At 39.5% G+C, this 20,084-nt stretch overlaps 1 protein-coding gene across 10 annotated transcripts in view; it reads right to left on the bottom strand.

The window, feature by feature from the left end:
* LOC108112745 (maternal protein pumilio) overlaps nt 1-20,084 on the bottom strand; it is a 188,910-nt gene that overhangs the window by 19,745 nt on the left and 149,081 nt on the right. For 2 of the 10 annotated variants that reach the window (XM_041819127.1, XM_041819128.1), the window contains one exon: nt 12,131-12,172. The exons of the other annotated variants lie outside the window; for them this stretch is intronic. In XM_041819127.1, coding sequence (XP_041675061.1) covers nt 12,131-12,172 — 42 coding nt within the window. The remainder of the gene's footprint in view (nt 1-12,130; nt 12,173-20,084) is intronic. 10 annotated transcript variants of the gene reach the window in all.

Genomic DNA, 20,084 nt, shown 5'->3' with positions numbered 1-20,084 from the left:
CATATTGTTATTGCTATTATTAAAATGTTAACATTATTTGATAGACTTTCGATAGCCCTTAATTAAATGTATCTCTCAGCCACCTTTAATTGCCCTTCTCCTGGCATCTCCTAAGACTACATTTATTTGCTTTTGATATTGCAGCAGTAAGACCATTTCGATTGGCCTCATTCTCGATTCATTTGCTCACTTCCCGAATACGTGACTTTTCTGTGGCATCAACACTTCATTGCCCGGCACAATACTTCCGCTCTTGGACTCCACAAACTTGCTATTAATTGACAGGGAATGCCCCTATTTCACTGCTACCACATCCGTTTTGATCCTGCAACATTGAGGCACATATTTCTTTTTCCCCTTTTTTTTGGTTATGATTGCTACGTGCTCAGCGTCTTAAATTCAATTTCATGCTCGACTTGCCCCTCAAATTAACTGAAAATCATTAATTGCTAAGCAAACCAACAATGGTTATTTGGAGAGGTAAAGTGAGAGAGAGAGAGAGAGAGGTAGGATACACAAGTCCTGTGTCTGCTCGTCCTTGTTTGCTTTGGCCTTCGGTGTTGCTGCCTGCTGCTAATTGCCGGTAAATTAGTTTCTATTTGCAAATTAAATAACCCACACCACTTGTACAAACTGTCAAACTCTTTGATTGACCGCCCGCCTGTCTGCAGCATTTTCAAATTGAATTTCCATTCCAGGTTGCCACTTTTCCTAGTGACCAGCTTAAAGTTCCGCATTAAGCTTGCGGTGGTACGTTCAACGTCAGGAGCGTGTCCTTTTCGGTGGAAAAAGTAAACAGAAAAGCATGCGGAAAAAGCGCAAGTAACACAGTGGGCCACGCCCCTAAAAGTACTGCCTACGTTGCGCCTTCATCTCTTGGTTCTGGTTCCTTGTGTGTGGGCCACAAAAATCGATAGCCTGATTTTCAACGGCAAAAAGCAAACAAAAGACAAACACACACACACACACATACGTGCATAGGAGGGAGCAGCATTTCCTGTCTTGACCCCCTCAAGCCCGCCCTCTGCTTTACCTCTCCTAGAGCTCTCCTTATAGCCCTCCTGTATAGCCCTCCTGTATAGCCCTGTCCATGTGTTTGAACTAGACGACGTCCTAAAAGTAGGCAACGTTTGCTAGCATTCGCATCTACAGGACAGAGCTAAAAAAGTCTTAAAGATTTCTTCGGGAAAGTAATAAAGTTTTCAACTTAGGAAGTTTATAAACTCATATATGTATTTTAGAGATTATAATTTAATATATTATTAACTAATTTTTTCACCCCTTATACAAATATTTTAAAAATTATTCAGAAATAACTTACTTAAAGTCAAAAGATTCTAAAGAGATTAAGTTTAAAATATATTTAAAACATATTCTTGCAGTAAAATCTTTTGTTTTCTTTCCTTTTAAACTCTAAATATATTCTCTTCAAACATTTTTATATTTTTTCGGTGCACCTTGCCGTGTGCACCCTCCTGCCACACCATACATTTTTAATGCGAGCCCTGGCGCTCTTTTGGATTCCAGCCCTGTCTAGGACATAATGAGTGAGCTGGCAGTTGCAGTGCCCGCCCTTGCTCATTTCTCCTCCTCTTCCTACTTTTAAATGCCATTTTGTGGGCGTGTTGTCGTCTATAGGCGGGGAATTTCGCATTTAGAAAAGCGTACGAAGACCATGAGAAAAATTCATGAGAATGGCTGGGGGCAGAGGGAGGAGTGGAGGGAGGTCAGAGCTAAATGAAATTAAGCTGCCATATGTGGTGGGACAATGGCTGAGTTCCGTTCCAGTCTCTGCCGTCTCTTTCTCTTTCACACTGCCTCCTGTCCTTTTCTCAGACTGGGAAAAAAAAACGAAAATAACTGCAAGGAACTACTGTGGGTGATTCGTAGCATAAAATGCTATTAGATAAAAGTAGTTTCTGTTGGTCTACGAAAGACTTTAAGGTTTAGAATTTACATAGAAAAAGGTTTAAAGGAAAACTGAATTTACATATTGGAAAAGCAGAAACTTGAAGCCAGTTTGACCCAGTAAAGGATAGATTAAGGATACGATTATCATTTCCTCACCTTGTCTCTCTTTTAATTCAGTAATTTCCTTACTTTCATTAACTTTAGTGCACCAAAGATAGATACCCCATCGATTTCTCTTCTAACTACGTATCTATATATGAGGTGCTGGCTTTTCCCACCCCCCTCATTCAATGGAGTGTGCAGGTGTTTGTCCATACCAATGACAGACACCTAATGAATTATTGGTTATTTTTGCCCCCAATTCTGTTTCCTAATCGCAACTCAACCTCAACACCAGCTCACCAGCCCCTAATTTCGTGCCACTCATAAAAACCAAAAGTGAACGCATTTCAATATTCATTGATTTTCTGTCACATTTATTGGGCGCAAACATTTCAGAGGTTTTCCCAACCAAACACATTTCCTTTCACCCCCGTAAAACTGACCTTTTGAACTAACTTCAAACTATCAATGTCACCGAAAGCGTAACAAACATAAATCAACGTGAAACTACTGATCATAAAACCCACAGAAAAGTGTCAATCAAAAAGGGAGAAAAATACACTCATTTGCACCCTTTTTAGCACCCCATTTTCCTTCTGCTTCTTCTAAACAAAACAACACTTTTCCGAGTGTCGGTTTGTATTTAAAAACAATTTAAGAATTTATTTTCCTCTCGCACTTTTAGGTTTTCCTTTTTTTGTTTTGGGGGTGGCCAGAAAGTTTAGCTTGGTGTGTGTGTTTTGTTTTTTTTTATCACACCCAAGGAAAAGCAGGTGAAAATGTCAACGACAATTGCCAACGCCAGGTGGCGCTTTGCTGCGGGTGAGAGAACAGCAACAACAACAACAACAACAACAAGAGCAATAACAGTAGCAACATCAACAACATTTGCATAAATTTCGAGCAACGTTTGGTGGGAAAAGTTTTCGCTGAAAGTGATTTACATGGGCTGGCGGCGGGGGGTGGTGTCTGCTATTTTCCACCGCTCGACAACATTTTCTTGCCTCCAAGCTCAGGCTTTTCCATCGTTTGTTTCTTAAGTTCAGTTTAACTTTGCTATAAACTTTTGTCACGCCCTCCCTTCCTCATTGCGCCCCGCACCCGCCCACGCCACTCCACAGGCGGTTCTTAGCGCCTCAGTTAGCAGGTAGGTTTTCCTTTCTGTTTTTTTTCGTATTTCTTTATTTTTATTAACCACATTAGTTGATTTTTGTCACGCGAAAAAAGTTGCCTTCGCTAAAATGTGATTTATGGAAATTTCCTTCACACTTATAGTTTGGCTCCTGCCCCTGCTCCCTTTTTCTTTCAGTGTGTTGCATATTTTAACAGTTTATTTATTTAGCGTCAGGAGTAGCTCCCGTTTATACACATACATAATGTATATTTTTCCCTGATTTTTGTAGGTTTTTTCTCAGAGGGGGGAGTAGGAGTAGGCTAAAGCATTTAGTTATTGTAATTTGCCTTGATTTGGTGGTTGCCAGAGTGGGCGTGTTCCCTTGTGGGTGGTGCGTGTTAGTTGCGTGAGCTCAACTTAATGACCCCGCAGGCGTTTTTATTTATTTACTTCACTGGAATTTTGTCAACAATTTGTTGGATTTGATTGCTTAGGTAATGAGGGGGAATGATAGAGGGTTTTTTTATCTAGGAAAATTAAGTTCTTTTGTAGTAGAGAAATCCCTTCTTACATCTTAGTTAATGCTTAAACAACTCAAAGACTAACTATAGTTCCCTTTTTACTAAAACTTAAACCAAAACCTCTCTCTATATTCCATTTTCCAGACCCTAAACCATATTTATTCCCCAAGCAGACATCGATAAAGTTAAGGGACTTTCCCCGCCTTATCCACTTGCAACTTTTTGGTGCCACAACCACACACACAAGTGTGAATGCCCAGTGAATGTCATAAACTTTGATTTCCTTTTATTGCCATACACTCACACTCACACCCCTAACAGACACACACTCACACACACACACAGAGACCACTTCATGGTGGCTAATCCAAAATGGCTGCCATAACAGAAATCGGAGGGCTTCAGAGTTTTTAGCTAAAATTTTTATGAGACCGCAACACGCACCCGGCCAACAGAAAACAAAAGGAAAAGCAAAGAAAAACAACTAAAATTGGACTGCGACTACTACTGTTTAATTTGTAAAAAATCTATATATATATAAAATATATATAGAGAGAGAAAAAGAGAGAAAGAGAGAGATATATACACTCTACATGGAGTTTTGCACAAACCATTTACGGCTCTCCTCTTGTTGAAAACTTGAAAAGTGTTTCGAAATTCGTTGCATGTTGCCTTTTCCAAGTAGTTTTCCCTTTTTTGTTATATTTATTTTTACTTTCGCATTCGCATTAAATGCCTAGCATTGGCCTATGATGGCATTTCCATGTTGATTCCGGCAAAGCCGTTTGGCAGTTCTATGAGTTGTGGTTGGTGGCAACCCTGCCAGCTAGGGCTACCCATGGCATAACAGATTGTAACGGGCATTTTATGGATCTGCGGCTTTTTTGGCTTTACCCATTTTATTTCACATTTTTTATTTATTTATTTTTATGCCCCCCAAAACGAGCGGCAAAGCTTGTTAAATTTTTCATTTATCAACCGAAACGTGGAATGGTATTTCTCTACATGAATACAACTCTGGCTGAATGCAGCTCTCGCTTGAATGCAACTCTGGGTACTTACAACATTTTGCAGAATACTATCAGGGGTTATGTTGTGGGCAAGACTTACCTAAAAAGAGAAAGAAATGTGAAAACTAAGTTAGAAATTTGTTAAATATTTCATTATTGCAATATTTTAAGACCAAAAATGCATAGAAAATAGAGAAATTCCTAAAAATGAATCATAATAAACCCTTCATTTGTATTCATTTTATATTCATTTACAGAGAGAGATAGAGAGAGAGATAGAGAGAGAGCACCGATTACCATCAAAATGCACACAAATTTCCCAACTAATTCCAGTGCAAATCATCATTCGATTACAAATAAAACTTGAGCTGGGACAAATTGATTTATCAATGATGGCATCGCCAGAGCGCCCTTTCTAAGCCCCAACAATAATCGTATGCAAATTATGATGCGCTTAATTTGGGATCACGGGTTATGCAGCTCTCCTCTCACAGCATTACCCTTGTTCAGTCCCTCCCCAAATAATTGGCAAAGTTTGAACTTTAATTAAAATTGAAAATTGTGTTGCTATTTCTGAATCTGATGGGCTTCATCCCACCGATGTCTGGCTGGGATTTCACCATGCCATATACATTCTAACCTAGCCAGAGGCGGTGGAAATAGTTAGTAGGAGTTGGTAGTAATAGTACAGCTGCGATAACTTGTGGAATGGCTTTGGCTGGCCGGAATTGTTTTCGGATTTGTGCAAATGTTTTGTCACTGTGCTAAATGCAAACTCCAATTAGTTTTGGCCCGGTGGTGATGGTGGTGTTTCGTTCGCCCAGATTTAGTTGGGCTTACAACCATGATTCCAGCCCAGAACCCAGAAAGCCATGGCAAGCCATCCACACAGCCAGCCAGCCATCTAGCCAGCCATCTAGCCAGCATATTTCAGGCTAAAATCGTTTGGCATATTGACAGGCGCATAATTAACACTATTATCAGGATATTCACAGAGATATGGGCGTTGAGTGCCGGGCGGCGGCAGTGCGGCATTTTCCACAATTTGTTGCTGTTGGTCAAAACATATTTTGTTGGCCATTAAACCTTTTGGCCAGGCCTAGACACACACACAAACAACTTTTGATTGCCATCATGCCAGTCATAATATATGCAAAAGGGGTATAAGCACCTGTAATACCTCAAATTTGATCTTTGCTTTCGTTAAAATTATTATTAGTATTGAAAATCCTTTACTTATGAGTCAGCATGAAAGGTAATGCCATGAAATCCATTTCCTGCTTTCCAAAATGAAAGTAAAACTCAGCTAACTTTAGCTAATTTTCAACGTTTTCTCAACGTTTCGGTTGGCTGACTGTACTCGTATTCGTGTTTGGAAAAACAGAAACAGAAAATGAAAACATGGAAAATTAGAAAAAAATCAAAAACGAAGAAAAAGCAAATTAAACTTATTATTTCTGGCCGTTGAGCTTTGATTTGCCATGTTTCACGCTTCATAGACAAGAAAATTGTGCGTTAAAAGTTGAGAAAAGAAAAATAATTGTTGGAAAAATACAAAAAAAAAATATAATCACCTTTTGCGGCTTTGAAAAGTTTTTTTTTTACAAAGTTTATTTATTTTTTCAGACACTTTTAAATTCCAAATATTGCAAGGTCTTATCTTCTCCGCTTTAATGCTGTTAAAACAAAAATAATAACCATATCGCGACACTAAAATGTAAATTCCCTCCTCTTATCGCTGACATATTTTTCCAACATTTAAAATGACATTTCAAAAATAAATACGAAAATGGGAAAGAAAAAAACGCAGCTGTAGCTGCCTTTATCGGGTTTATTAACACTTGCTGAATGCCACGCCCCAAAAAAACCAATACACCAATACACACACTCGCCCCACCTCGCAATGCCGCATTTAATTTACAACAGATTGTTGTTGCGGTGGTGTTTGTGAATACAATCAAATTACATTTACATTAACGAGCACTTTTTTCCGCCCGTTTGGCCAAATGCATATTAAATATTTAATTAGTTGCAATGAAATTGATTGCATTAGTCGCTGGCTGGTCGATGCTTTATTGTTAATGAACTTTGTAAACTTTTTAGATGCTTTGCAGATATATTTGTGGGTGCCATCTGACAGAGGACAGCAACTGCCATTGCCAGAGTTTCCATCAATATGTGTGTGCAAGGCTATAAATTTCATTTTATTAACGCTATAATTTTAAATGCCAAATACTAATAGAGGCCAAAATAATGTCAAAAGATAAAATGATAAATGTTAGAGCAGAAAATAGTTTAGTTTAAAATGAGTTCAAGGGAATGATTTCATCAGTTTTCCTCTTCTAGAATTTAGTTTTCCCTCTAAATTTATATGAAAATAAATCTTACTAAATTCAAATCCAAAGAAAAGTGCTCACAAAAACTTTCTCCAAAAGAAAACTCAATCCAATTAACTCGTTTAACTCAACTTAAAAAAGAGTGAGAAGAATTTAAGGGAAAAACCTCGGCTGAAAGGGCTGGCATGAAAATTGTTTTGGAGAAGAAAAACCTGTGACCAGCATAAAATACCGGAAACCAAGAGGGCCAGAGAAAGGCAGAGAAAGAGAGAACATAATGCCACTTAATTAGCGAACACAACACATACAACAACGTCGTTGGAAAACACATGCTTAATGCACATTAAGCCCAGAAAATAAAGTAAAGAAGAAGTAGAAAAAAAAAAGCAGAAAAACAATGGAAAATTCAAGTGAAATCGCGCGCGCAGAAAAATTTCGCCGCAAATCAAGAGCAACGAAAAAGTCAAGAAAAATTAAAAAACTGGCACACAGTCTGGGGTTTTCCTGGCCAGCAAGAGGGATAAGGATATATATGGAGAATGAGATGGCAAATGTGGGTCAACTACTGCGTTACCCATTATCCTCACACACAACCATATTCATACATTCATACACACACACACACTGTCGCAGACTCGGCTTTAATGTCATTTGCATTTTTTCCATAGCCTAGAAAAATGGGCAGCCAAGAGCGTATTCAGAATTTATTCCCTACTTTTACTTGATTTAATTGTCCATAAATATTTTCCCATTGCTTCTGCATGCAAATTAGGAGTGGCAATAAGGAAAATCTTTGATGCGCTGGAAAGCGACTCATGTGTGCCTGCCTTTCAGATGCAATTTAACTTGTATTTATAGTTGTGATTATCTTTCTTACGAAGAATAAGCAAAGATCATGAGAGGACCATGAAAAATGCTAATATTTGAAATAGATGGAGTGGAATAACTAAAGCTTGTATAAATGATTTCTATAAAGCACAATAATAACAATCATTATCTTGGTTTTGAGTCTAAAAAGTGAACATAACAAGGGAAAAAATGGTCGGAATATGGAATGTAATACCTCGTTGAGCTTGTATTTTCATCCCAAATCAAATTCTGTTAAAATTTGGAAAAATTATTTTTTGGTCATTTTTTGCAAAATTTGATGATGGTACCCCTTATCAAAAATGCGAAAATTGGCAAAAAATGGATTTTGCCCAATCAGCCCCAAATTTTTAGGGTTCTTAGAACTGATCGTTAGCTTCACAAAACAGTCGCCCTTTTAGCTGTAGGTCATGTTTAGACCAACTTATAGCTTGAAAACCGACAAAAAATATCTCAAATATTGAAAAAAAACACTTTTTACTGATTTTACGATAAAAAGCCAAAAAAACCTAGTCAAAAATGGCCGGAATATGGAATGTAATACCTCGTTGAGCTTGTATTTTGATCCTCAATAAAATTCTGTTGAAGTTTGGGAAAATAATTTTTTGGTCATTTTTTGCAAAAAATGATGATGGTACCCCTTATCAAAAATGCGAAAATTGGGTAAAAATTAATTTTTCGACAGCAGCCCCAAAATGAACAGGATAGTTAGACGGGGTCATTAGCTGCACAAAACAGTAGTTCTTTCGCCTGTGGGTCTTGTTTTGACCAAGTTATGGATATAAAACCGCATAAAGAGTCGTTTTCCTTCAACAATCCCAATAATAGTGCAAATATGGAGTGTCATACCTCTCTAAACTCCTTATCAAATTCTTAATTAAATGGCATTTTAATCTAAAAAAGAAGTTTTTATGCCATCTCTCCCAAAAATAGCCGATGATATGCTTACATTTGGCCTACAGATTTGTTTTTCAAATATATTTAGAAAATAACCCCAAATGGTATTTCTTCTTTACGTTTACCACTTTTTAGATAAAATAAATAAAAATCCAACAAATTGAAATTGCTAGTATTTATGTAGCATAAAAACCATTAAACGCCCGAAAACTCATGTTATTTTATATTCCTACTAAATAGAGTCGCCTCCGATCCAAAAAAGTATGCTACAATTAATGGCCTTAGCAAAAACTAAAATAAAACCGTCTAGCTTTCTATTGCAGACCCTTCATTTGCCATCCCCCCGTGGCACTGCAATAGAGTAGCATATTAAATGCAGTGACAAATTACACAAATTGCAAGTGCAACTGCAACTGCAACTGGAACTGCAACTGCAATACTGAAATGGCAATGGGAATGGTACTCTAAATTCGAAACTGCCAAATGCTGCAATTGCAACAAATTGCAAATGCATTTTAATTGCAAATCGCATCGTTTGCCACTGCAACAATTTACATTTACATTTTTTTTTTTTTTTTTTAGTTTTTGTTTGCTATATCGAAAAACGAAAACAAAACTAAATGGTAATGTAAAGTTTTAATGTTGCTGCCCCTTGGAAACCACCCCACCACCCCTAGTGGACAAGACTAACGAGCAACATTGTTGTTGATGACGACAATGATTAGATGCGATAATGCAAATGAGTCAACAGCGTCGAGTCCTTGGCTCCTCCTGTTGATGTTGATGATGATGATGACGATGACGTTGATGCTTCTGCGGCGGCTGCTAGCAACAAAAAATTTGCATTCCAATGATACATGTCCAGTAGATACAATGAAGGTCATAATAATAGAAGAAAAAGTTATGGATACAGATAAAGTTTAACAATTAACTAGTAGTATCTACCAAATTTCTATTAAAAATACTGAAGGATAACATAAAATATCAAATTAGAGTCGCAAAAATGTGGTTTAACCACCTTCGAGCGCCCTTAAAGACATCACCAAACTTCTTTGGCTTCCTTTGGTAGCCTTACTTTCATGACCGCAACTGTACACAATAATGCTGGTGGCGGTGCTGCCTGCTGCCTGCTGTCGTCCGTTGACAAAATGCCCACCACACTGACCAAAAATGCATACAACATGGCGCGGACAAAGGGCCAGAGACCCGATCCGCTGGCACTGGCTGTGGTTCCAGCTGCCCCATTTACCCCACTTTTTAAACCCTCTTGCTTAGAAGATGATTTTTAGTGCCTAAAAGTGCTTTAAGTTTGGAGAGAGAGCGCAGAAGGTTGATCAACTTTAGATATTAAAATAGTTTTTCTCTCCTTAAACCCTTTAAGAGATAACTCAAACAGTCTTTAATTTCCCTAAATAACCAAAAACAACTGCATTGCTGTCTCTGCCAAAGGGTTAATTTTAGTTTTTTTTGTTTTCGTTGCTAAATTATGTGCAGGCTGTTGCATAAAATGGTAATTTTTTAGACTCTATATGGGTTAGATTTTACCAGCCAGTCTTTCATTTGCATAATAACTCAGCCAATGGGCTGGTGGGTGGCCGCCCTTCTATTATTGCTGCCAACAATGAGAAATGGGAATTTAGTATTTAAATTTCGAAAGTCGTTGCCTTAAACTGTTGTCACAAAGCCCAATAGAAAAAGACCAACAACAACAAAAACCACAATAAATCGAGGGCATATGTTGTCGTCGGCCACCCACGTAATGACATTTTGATGGCATTTTTTATTTACATTTTAGTTTGAATTTTGGTTGCCAGCCAAAGTTTGCAAATGCAACTTGGTTTTTGGAGTTTAAATTCTAAGTTAAAGAAGTGTAAAATCTCTCTAGTGAGTGATTCTTGTTGGCCAATTAGCTAGCCAATTAGTGTAACCGGGCTAATAGAATTTTTGTGTTAATTCGTTTGCAGCTCGTTGCGTGTATATTCTTCACCCTTGCCTGCACTTGCCTAATGACTGATTTCGAAAGCTATTAAATGGCCACACAGGATGCAGACTGGGATACTGTCCTGGTCCAGGGACCTCTACTCATTCCCTGAACACCTCACATGCTCATCCCCCATTGGTCCCCATTGGTCAATACAGAAAGCGAAAAGTGAGTTATCAAGCAAGCACTTTTCTAATTACGAATTCGGTCAACGATTCTCGGGGACTGCTGGTTCATTTGACACTGAGAAAAAAGAAGTTTTATTAAAGATAAAATTGGTTAATTAAAAACCTTTTTTTAGTACTCAAATACTTTTCCTGCCTTTTAAGTTTTTTATTTACTTTAACTTGCCTTTAATCTTTTTCACTTCTTTAAACTAATTTTAGATTTTTTCGAGTGCCTTTTGGCAACTTCCATGCCGATTCTCTGGTCCCAAGTCCAAGTCTGACTCTGACGGCCTGTTGACTGCGAAAGGACATTTGGGAACAGGCTGCCAAAAAAGGGGGGTTGTTGGGCTGGGCAGGCTTTAGAGGCGGGGGATAACATTAGCCAGTGAAATTTCCCCAGGCCAATGTTGTTGTTGTTGTTGTTGTCTCTGCTGTTTGTGATGTTATGGATGCAACTTTAAATTGCTTTGCCAGCGCATAAGAGAGTGTGAGAGCGAGAGAGAGAGAGTTGGAGTTGAAGAGTTTTTCTAACAGTTTTCCACAGCCCCTGGAGGCCAACCCAACAATGCAGAGGATTGCCACATAGCATAGTCTGGTCCAGCCAGGGGTTATGGGTTTATGGTTAGAGGGGATGGTATAGGATGGGAGATCGAGTTTTGGGTTTTCGGTTCAGGAGGTTTTCCCTGATATTTTCATCGTCTGTCCCGGGTAACTCCGGTGGGAAATGCGCCACTGCACTGATTGCACTTTGGCTCAACATTTCACAGAGAAACGATAGAGAGAGAGAGTAAGAGTGGGAAAGAGAGAGCATGTCTGAGTGCGTAATGCATTTTCACGGACGACCCCACCAGTAGTGGCCATTGGGGATTGGGGATTGGGGATTGGGCAGCGGAGACAGCGGGACAGATATGGGTGATAAAGTGCAGACATTTGACAAATTAACTGCTTTGCGTCATGCGCCGGAAATGCTGCAAATCTCGTGCCGTCAATCGCCGTGCCTGTGCTGCTGCCTCTTCCCCATACCCACAGTCGATACCCAGGGATGCACTGCATCCGCTTCCAATCTGATTGATTTATGAAGCTAACCCAGGCACACAAACATCGGGCATTGGCAAACAGTATACCCCCCTTGTGAGGTGTGTGTTTTGATGTATTGCAAGGGAGAGAAACGAACCATCACCATTCCATAAAATAAATAATAAGAAAATTAAAGAAAACTCTTACTTGGTTGTGGTTAAAAGCGAGCGAAAGCACATCGTCACTTACCTAGAAAGAAATAATAAGAAAATAAAAATTAAATTAAGTTTGAAGTAAGGAAAAGTTTTACCCAAAAAAGGACACAACTTTCTATGTAAATAAAATTAAATAAAAAATACCAAAATTTCCTCTTTATTAAAAGAAAACTTTTAGCGCCCCCTCTGCCTTTGATATTCCTAAACATTTTCCTTTTTAATTGCTTAACAAAGTGAAATATATTTCCCGCCAAACAGAAAAGGGGGCCTCCAACCCCAACCAGCTGGCACCAGCTGCTTCCCCTTTTCCTCTTCATTTTCGCCTCCTGGGATAACATACATAAACATTAGCCAAAGCATATAATAACCCAGCAACAAAGTCACCACAGGGGGGTGGTGTTAGTGGGGGAAAAGGCGTTCAAATTGTATTTAGTCGTAAACTGCACACGCACACACACAAAGCGTGGCAAACTGCTTTGCCACAGGAAAGGGAAGTGGGGAAGCTGGCTCACAGAGAACATAAAACTATTGGCAACTGCTATGGCCAGGGGGAGGCCATATAAGAGCCATAATTTCGACACTAATGCCAAGCCACACAAAAAATAGCTCTCTCTTCGCCACGGCGACCTTGTGGGTCTGCAAATGGTCAGAGTTTGACATGTGTCAAAGAAAACCCTGATGGAGAGACTTTGCCCAGAAGGAGGGGGTGGGTTGGGTCAGAGGAGGCAGGCAGAGTAACACCTGCGACCTGAGGAAAGGAAAGTATATATAGAGAAAAAGGTTTTTCTTTAAGATAAGAAAAGTTTTTATGAGATATTTTTGATAAGTAAGAGCTTAAACTTATAGGTTTCAGTTTCATATTTTGGTAACTACAAAAATGTATCTTTTAGATACAAATAACTTGAAGTTTTAGCCAAAATTTTTGTTGGCAGTGCAACTGTATCTAGCAAGAACCTTTGGCCATGGTCGTGTCACGAACCTCGATAAAAATCAACAGTTTATGTGCGACGCATGATGTCCTTGAGTGTTGAGGAGTTGAGCTGAACTGAAAGGCCAAGGCACGAGGACACGATGGAAATGTCATTTTTACAAGGCAACCTCATCGAAAGGACATGGCAAACAGCAGTGCCAGCCAACCATCTCCCTAACCCGTATCTTTGCCTCTCCATAGAGAGTCTGGCCAAATGTATTGCCTTCTATTTGCATTTTCTATTTATTTCTTTATCCCTTTTCCTGGCTGTTTGCTACTCCCTTAGCGTTCCATCGCCAAGCACTTGAGCTCGGGCCCGCCATTAGTGGCACGTCCTTGGATATTTCGTGTTTGTCCTGTCCTCCTCCACTTTGGCACTCATATTTTATTAAGTAGCAAAGTTGACAAGGGATTTGCCAAAGACAGGCGGTTGGTCTTTGGAGGAGGATGGCGATGGGAGTTTGGTAGATGTTAGATGGTCGCCTGGTTTGCCAAGGGTCTGTCATTTTGTAAAGTAAATATTGGTAATTTTTATTGAGGATTTTCCTTGATTTCCCTTTGAGCATATGGCTTATCCCAAAACTGGTCACAAACTTTCCCTCCTCTCTTGCCACTACACCCCCAACCCAACCCTCCCTGACAACCAAAATTAAGGGCATTTATTCTTGGCCACTCGAACTTGTACCCGAATCAAACTCAAATAACATTAGGTTGTTGGGGTTGGGGTTAGCAGAGAGAAAGCCTAGCAACACACACTTGGAAATTAGAAAAGTACAAAAAAGAAAAAACGAAATCATGGCAGAGAAAATTATTAGAAAAGTTCGGGTTTTTTTTTGCGTCCCCCGAAAGAGAGGGCCAAAAACGAGACAGAGCGAGTGAGAACGAAAAACGCTTCGTTGCACAAATTTGTGGACCTGCGGCGCAAATTTGTACAAAATGCAACAGACCGTAAGAGACAACATAAGCGATAACACAACAACCAAGCCAAAACCCAAACCCAAACCCAGACCATTCAGGAAGCTGCCTCGAGTTGTGTTCACAGCGGTTGCTAACAGGATTTCTGCCCCCTAGCCCCCAAAGACCTTGGCAGCAGCAGCAATACCTCCCCCCCTCTGTGACGGTTACTATGGCGTTAGCTGAGACTGACTGAGGGCCAAGTGTCGATGCATGGCATACGCAAATTGCCAATCGTTAAGTGAATTTTGAGTTGCTGGTCCTTATTGGAAAAGGAGAATGCACTGAGAAAAGCTGAGTGAAAAGGCACTTAAACTCCGGGAAAAAACATTTAAAAATAGATTTATATTTCAGCCAATTCATGGCCCACACATATCCTTATTTATACCTGAAGATTTCCATTGAATGAAGGCTTTTAAGAAAATCTTTGAGAAATTTTCCTTTGGCCTCTCTCCACTCCCCCCATCAAGCTGAATTACATTTCATAAATGTCTCCCCAAGAAGCCTTTGGCATGCATCATTTAACTTTGACGCCAACCTGTCCAAACACTTAACTCCCCGCCTTCTCAGCCCGCCAATTTCCACGCTTAAAAGCAAGCTAAAGCAGCCACAGTAGTCGTAGTAGTAGAATCGAAGGGCCGGAAAATGCGGGCGGGATACGCACCATCATTTTACATTTTCATCGCTTACAAAAAAACGAGCGAGAAAAACGAAATGGTTATAAAATATTTAAAAATCATACCCAGGCGGGCAAACGAGCCTTGAAAATACACCTTAAGAAAGGGAAATTCATGAAAGGAGTGGAAAGATTTCGGCTCAAATATGCACAGCGATGGATGAAGCTTGGTTAGGGTGTGTGTGTGGAAAAATGGTGAAAAACTCTACTCGCATTCACATATGTTTGTCCCACAGAATGGAATATATATATATACATGATATCGTGTATATATCCTTGCCATATATATAAATAAAATACCATATTCCCTGACATGAATATTTAACAATGCAACAACGACAGCCAGAGCCTGCTGCATTGGTAAAATATCACAAAATATTCATTTCAATTTCATTTGCTTTTTTCGAACTACACGTTTACATTTTCATTTTTTATTTTATTTTCTCTCTCTCTTAGGGGGGAAAACCCCCATTTGTTTTGCATTTTAGTTTGGTTTTTTTCGGGTTGCTTTCTTTATTTAGTTATTTTTTGCAATTGAGGATTTTCTTTCTGCGCTGACAAACAATTCCTTTGGTTACCAATGTCCATTAGAAAATTATTTTGTTATTCGTTTGTTAACATCAAGGACAAGGAAAATTGTCAGCTATTTTATTGAGAGAGCATGTAAATTCGAAATGCTTTTTCCAACTCAAGTTTATTGAGTTTTAAATGGAAAATATTTCTCTTTTTAATAAGCAATTTGTGGGGTAGAGAAATCTTCTTTTTATTTAATTTAACTGCCTGTTGGAAATTCCGCGAATAATTCATACGAATGTGTCGACTTTCAGCGTTTTTCGACGCATAACAGCAGGGTAATCATGGAATTCCATGTCGCAGTAATTTCGCATGACAGATTAATAAGCCCCCCAACTCCCCCTTCTCTCCCATTTTGGGCAACAAAGAATTGACATTAAATTGTAATAAATAGGCAAACAAGAATCCTCTGGCCCACTTCATGGGGAAAGAACTCCCCCCCTCGCCAGCGAAAAAAGGAAACAAATTGCCATGGCAAACAGCGGGGGCAGCATCATCATCATGAAATGTGGCAGAGGGCAAAAAGACTGAGCAGCAGCAGCGTCTGCAGTTGAAACGAATTTAATTTTCTACTTTTTATTTTTATTTATTTTTTATTTCTTCTTCTTCTTTTTACGCGTCTGGCAGACACAAACAGAATAACAAGCCGCAAGCCTGAGGCTGACATTTCTCCTTAAGCCACCTTTTTACCCTCCTTAACTTACCTAGCTGCTGCTGCTTTTTCTTTTTGCTTTTCCCGCAGCTCTTACCCCAGGTTGGAAAATAGTGGAAACTTTTGATAATTACATTTGGCGGCTGTTGCTTTGGCAGCTAAGCCAAGTTCAAGAAAAAAAAAGAAAAGTAAGGAAAACCAAAAGGTAGTAGAGGAAAACCAACAGCCCAGGCGGGTTAAGAAGTTTAAGCAATATGGTTTAAGATTTTTGAGGTGTTGTTAAGTTAAAATTATTAAAAAATATTTCATTGCAGTTAAAGCTTTCTTAACTTTAAAAACAAGTAACTAACTTTGCTAACTGAAGTATCTTTTATTTAACCAAAGTATCTCCTTTTTTAGGCTTAAAACTCTCTGGCAAACTTTGGTGCTGAAAAGAATCTTGCCAGAAAGGCTAATCCACAAGTCATATAGAAACATCTTATGGATATTATTCAACATCCTTTCAGCCGCACATCCTTACAATCAGTAGGAAAAGTACGAGTAAGAGAGAAAGCTGCCAATTTTTTGTAAAGAAATTTATCTCCCACTCTTGGTTGGTGGAAATTTATTTCATTTTATGCTCGCGCTTCCTCTCTTTGTGCATAAAACATGGCAGGGCAAGGCAAAGTGGGAAAATGGGAAATCGGAGGGGATAGACAGAGCCACCTTCGGGCAATTTCTTAAACTAATTTGGCATGAGGCTGCCGCTGCCGCTGCCGCTGCTGTGGTGGCGGTATTTTCTTCATCTTCGTCTCTGGGAAAAACTTCAGCGTCGTCCTTGTCTTGGCGGCGGCGGTGTTTGTTCGCCTTTTACGTGCAACCAAAAGTATGCAAAGTGAAAGCGTTTACTGGCGGAACTTTTTGATGTTTTTTTTTCTTGTTGTTGTTGTAAGGACTCGGCGCCTTTGGGGCCCACAAAGTATGCAGCAATTATTTTATGGTCGAGCATCAATCGGTTTGGGGGCCATTTTAGTAATATCCGGCTTAAAAATTTCAATATAGTTTCAGCCCGAAAATCGAAGGATGAAGGCGAATAGAAGATAGGCCCAGGGGGAAGGAAAAACTCAAGGGGGGGACATAAAAGCATAGTTAATTGCTTTTTGCCAGGACAAAACAAGGAGGAGTTTTCCCATTACATCTACACAGATATATACAGATATCTAGTATGTAAACCAAAGAATTTAAATAGTTCTCTGAACCTGACAGCTGAATGGGGGGAAGGAGGAGAAGCTCAGGGACTCAAGATAAGGACAAGAGTCCTAGACTAAATCGCAGGACAATTAAACTTTTAAGCAGGCAAACGACAAATGATGAAATGCATGTAAATGGAAAATAAATATCAAAAGCAGCCCAGTCAGAGATAGCGGGATGGAAAAGCTGGCTATCATATGCCACAAACGGAGACAGGACAACAGGATTCACCCGGATATACAATGGCTTACAGCAGCAGCAACAACAACAACAACAACAACAATAGCAGTTACAACAACAAAATAGAGTTAGAAAGAGATGGGGAAAAAAAAGGAGTGGAGGAGTTGAGCCGCTTTTATTGTTGTTGGCCGGGCCACAAACAGCCGCAACAGTTCACATGGCTCATTTTCTATGGTCAAAGGAAGCAGGATATACACCCCCCCCTTGCCTGTCACACACTCCTCTCTCTCAGAACACCGTACAGAACAGGACAGCAGTTTTTTACACACAATACAATATTATTCATATTGTGTATGGTGTATGTATATGAAATATGGCAAATGTCATTTAACATGACAGCTTGATGATAATAATACGAGCCAGAGAATACGGCAACAATAGCTGGCAGGACAATGCGAAGCGCAGCAGGATAAAAGTCTATGTCTAAGGACAGAATCTTCTTTACCAAATCGGGGTTGAAGACTTAAGGAAAGGTGAAATCCTGGCTAAAGTCCCAGTCCATCCCCTCTAAAAAAATAAAGCTAGGATGGAGAACTTCTACTTACAGGGAAAATATTTTCTTGGCCCAAAAAAAGAAAGAGTTGCCCATGACAGGCAATCAATTTGAGATTTATCAAAGAGGCTTGTAAGCAAATGTATATTTGATGGAATTTAACAAGACAGGCGATGTTTTTGTACATTTTATAGTCATTTTTATTATTCATTTGCATTTGTTTTAGGGAAAAATATAAATAATTTGTATTTTAAGTTAAATAAAATGTTAAATATTAGAAAAGCAGAAGCCTTAAAGTTGTACCTCTAAGCAAATGAAGATAAAATATTATGATTTTTATTATTTTTTTTATAAACATTGAAAATCCAAACTGAATTCAATTTATTCCTAGCAATGCTTCATAGTCTCATTCGAATAAAAATCTGCCTATCACACGCCCATCTGACATATTTGGAGCAATCAAAACGAATTCACTATCCATTGGCTGAACTTTTGGCTCCCGTTTCGTTTTTTTCTGTTTTTTACGCCCTGTAAAATCCAGCATCTACCTCTATCAAAAACAGGAGGCTGTGCAACCTTCGGCGACTTTCCACCCTTTCCACCCCTTCGAACACTGCTGCCAAAAACCACAAAAGCGCATTTTGTGTAAACCGATTCGACCGCAAAGCAATTGCAAATGCGTACGCACATGGGTGTGGAAAGGGGGGTAGGTAGTTTACCAGTGAGTGGGAGGTGCAGGTGGGTGGGAACAGTTGGCACAGCGCACACAGTTAGGCGCCTGACTGAGCATAAACGTCAGTGTCAGGTGTGGTATGCTGCTGCTGCTGTTGCTCTGTTCCTGTTTCGCTTCCTGCTACCATTTCTCTTTCTACTGCTGGTCGCCATTTTGGCTAAAAGCGGCAGCCGGAAATGCGGTTACATAATCTCCATATCCGGCGAGGGCCAGAGCTGTTGTTGGTGGGGCAGGCATGTCAAAAACTGTAGCATACTTTTTGGCACATTATTAATTTTTAGTTTTTGCTCGCCAGGATTTTCGTTTCGTTCTGCTGGTCGGTCTTCCCTCTCCCTCTCTCTCCCTCTCTTTGCTGCAGTAAAAATATAAATTCATTTTCGGTTTCTGTTCCTGCCCGCTGTCCGTTGCATATTTGATGAATATTTAAAATATCAGCAGCAAATTGAATTGGTTTCCCTGAATACCTTTCCCGGGAAATACAAACAAATACTATGTGGCTACAATTTTTTAAAGCAAAAGTTTAAAAAATAGTTAAAAAGATTATTTTACAGAAACCTTATAGGCAAGGGATAATGATCTATCATATATAAAGATATTTTAACAGTCATTTAATATCCTTTAATCAAATTTAAATGCATACTTTTTTGGCAACTTTTTCAACCTTGTTTAGACCAACTAAATATTTCACTTTATCTCGCATCTTGCTTCCTTTCCGTACATCCGTTTGCAGAACCGCAATGAAAATTTCCGGAAGTTGTGCATAAAATGGGCTATGCATACGGAAATCATCAACTCAATGGCTGAACAAACAAACCGAAAAGAAAGAGAGGGCTGGTTGGCTATGAAACAGAGACGGAGAAACGGAGCGGAGCGGAGACGAGGAGTGGAGAAACAATGGCAAATGCGAGTGACGCCAAACGAATGACCAAAAACAATGCAAAACTGCTGCCAACGTCCGGTGGAAAAGGACTATGCTGGCAGAAAGAGATAGATAGCATAGCAATGAATGAGATGGGTAGAGAGAGAGAGAGAGAGTGTAAAGTCCACCACACAGACCATGATGATGATGATGCGAATTCTCCTGGCGACCTTCAGCGTTGGCCTGTGTTATGAATAGTCTGCAAGTGAGCGTCCGCTGGATTGAAAAACAGAAACCAAAAACCAGAAAGAGACAGGACTAAAGGACGCAGAAACAGAGACAGAGACAGGGAGATGGTCTGCTCAGTTGACCAGAAACCAGAAGTTCAGTAGCTCCATTTTCCACCGTCATCCTACCTCCGCTGCTCCGCTCTACTGTCAGGGTCGATTTCACATTTATTTATTGTTTCAACTGCCCCAAACCCCCCTATGGAAAATTGTTTGCCGCGGCAGCCTGCCCCTCTCTCTCTCTCTCTTTGTGCGGTTGAAAACTCGCATGACTCATTT

The sequence above is a fragment of the Drosophila eugracilis genome, unplaced genomic scaffold (genome assembly GCF_018153835.1).
Source record: "Drosophila eugracilis isolate 14026-0451.02 unplaced genomic scaffold, ASM1815383v1 contig_47, whole genome shotgun sequence".
NCBI lineage: Eukaryota > Metazoa > Arthropoda > Insecta > Diptera > Drosophilidae > Drosophila > Drosophila eugracilis.
This window is presented reverse-complemented; position numbering and strand designations above follow the sequence as displayed.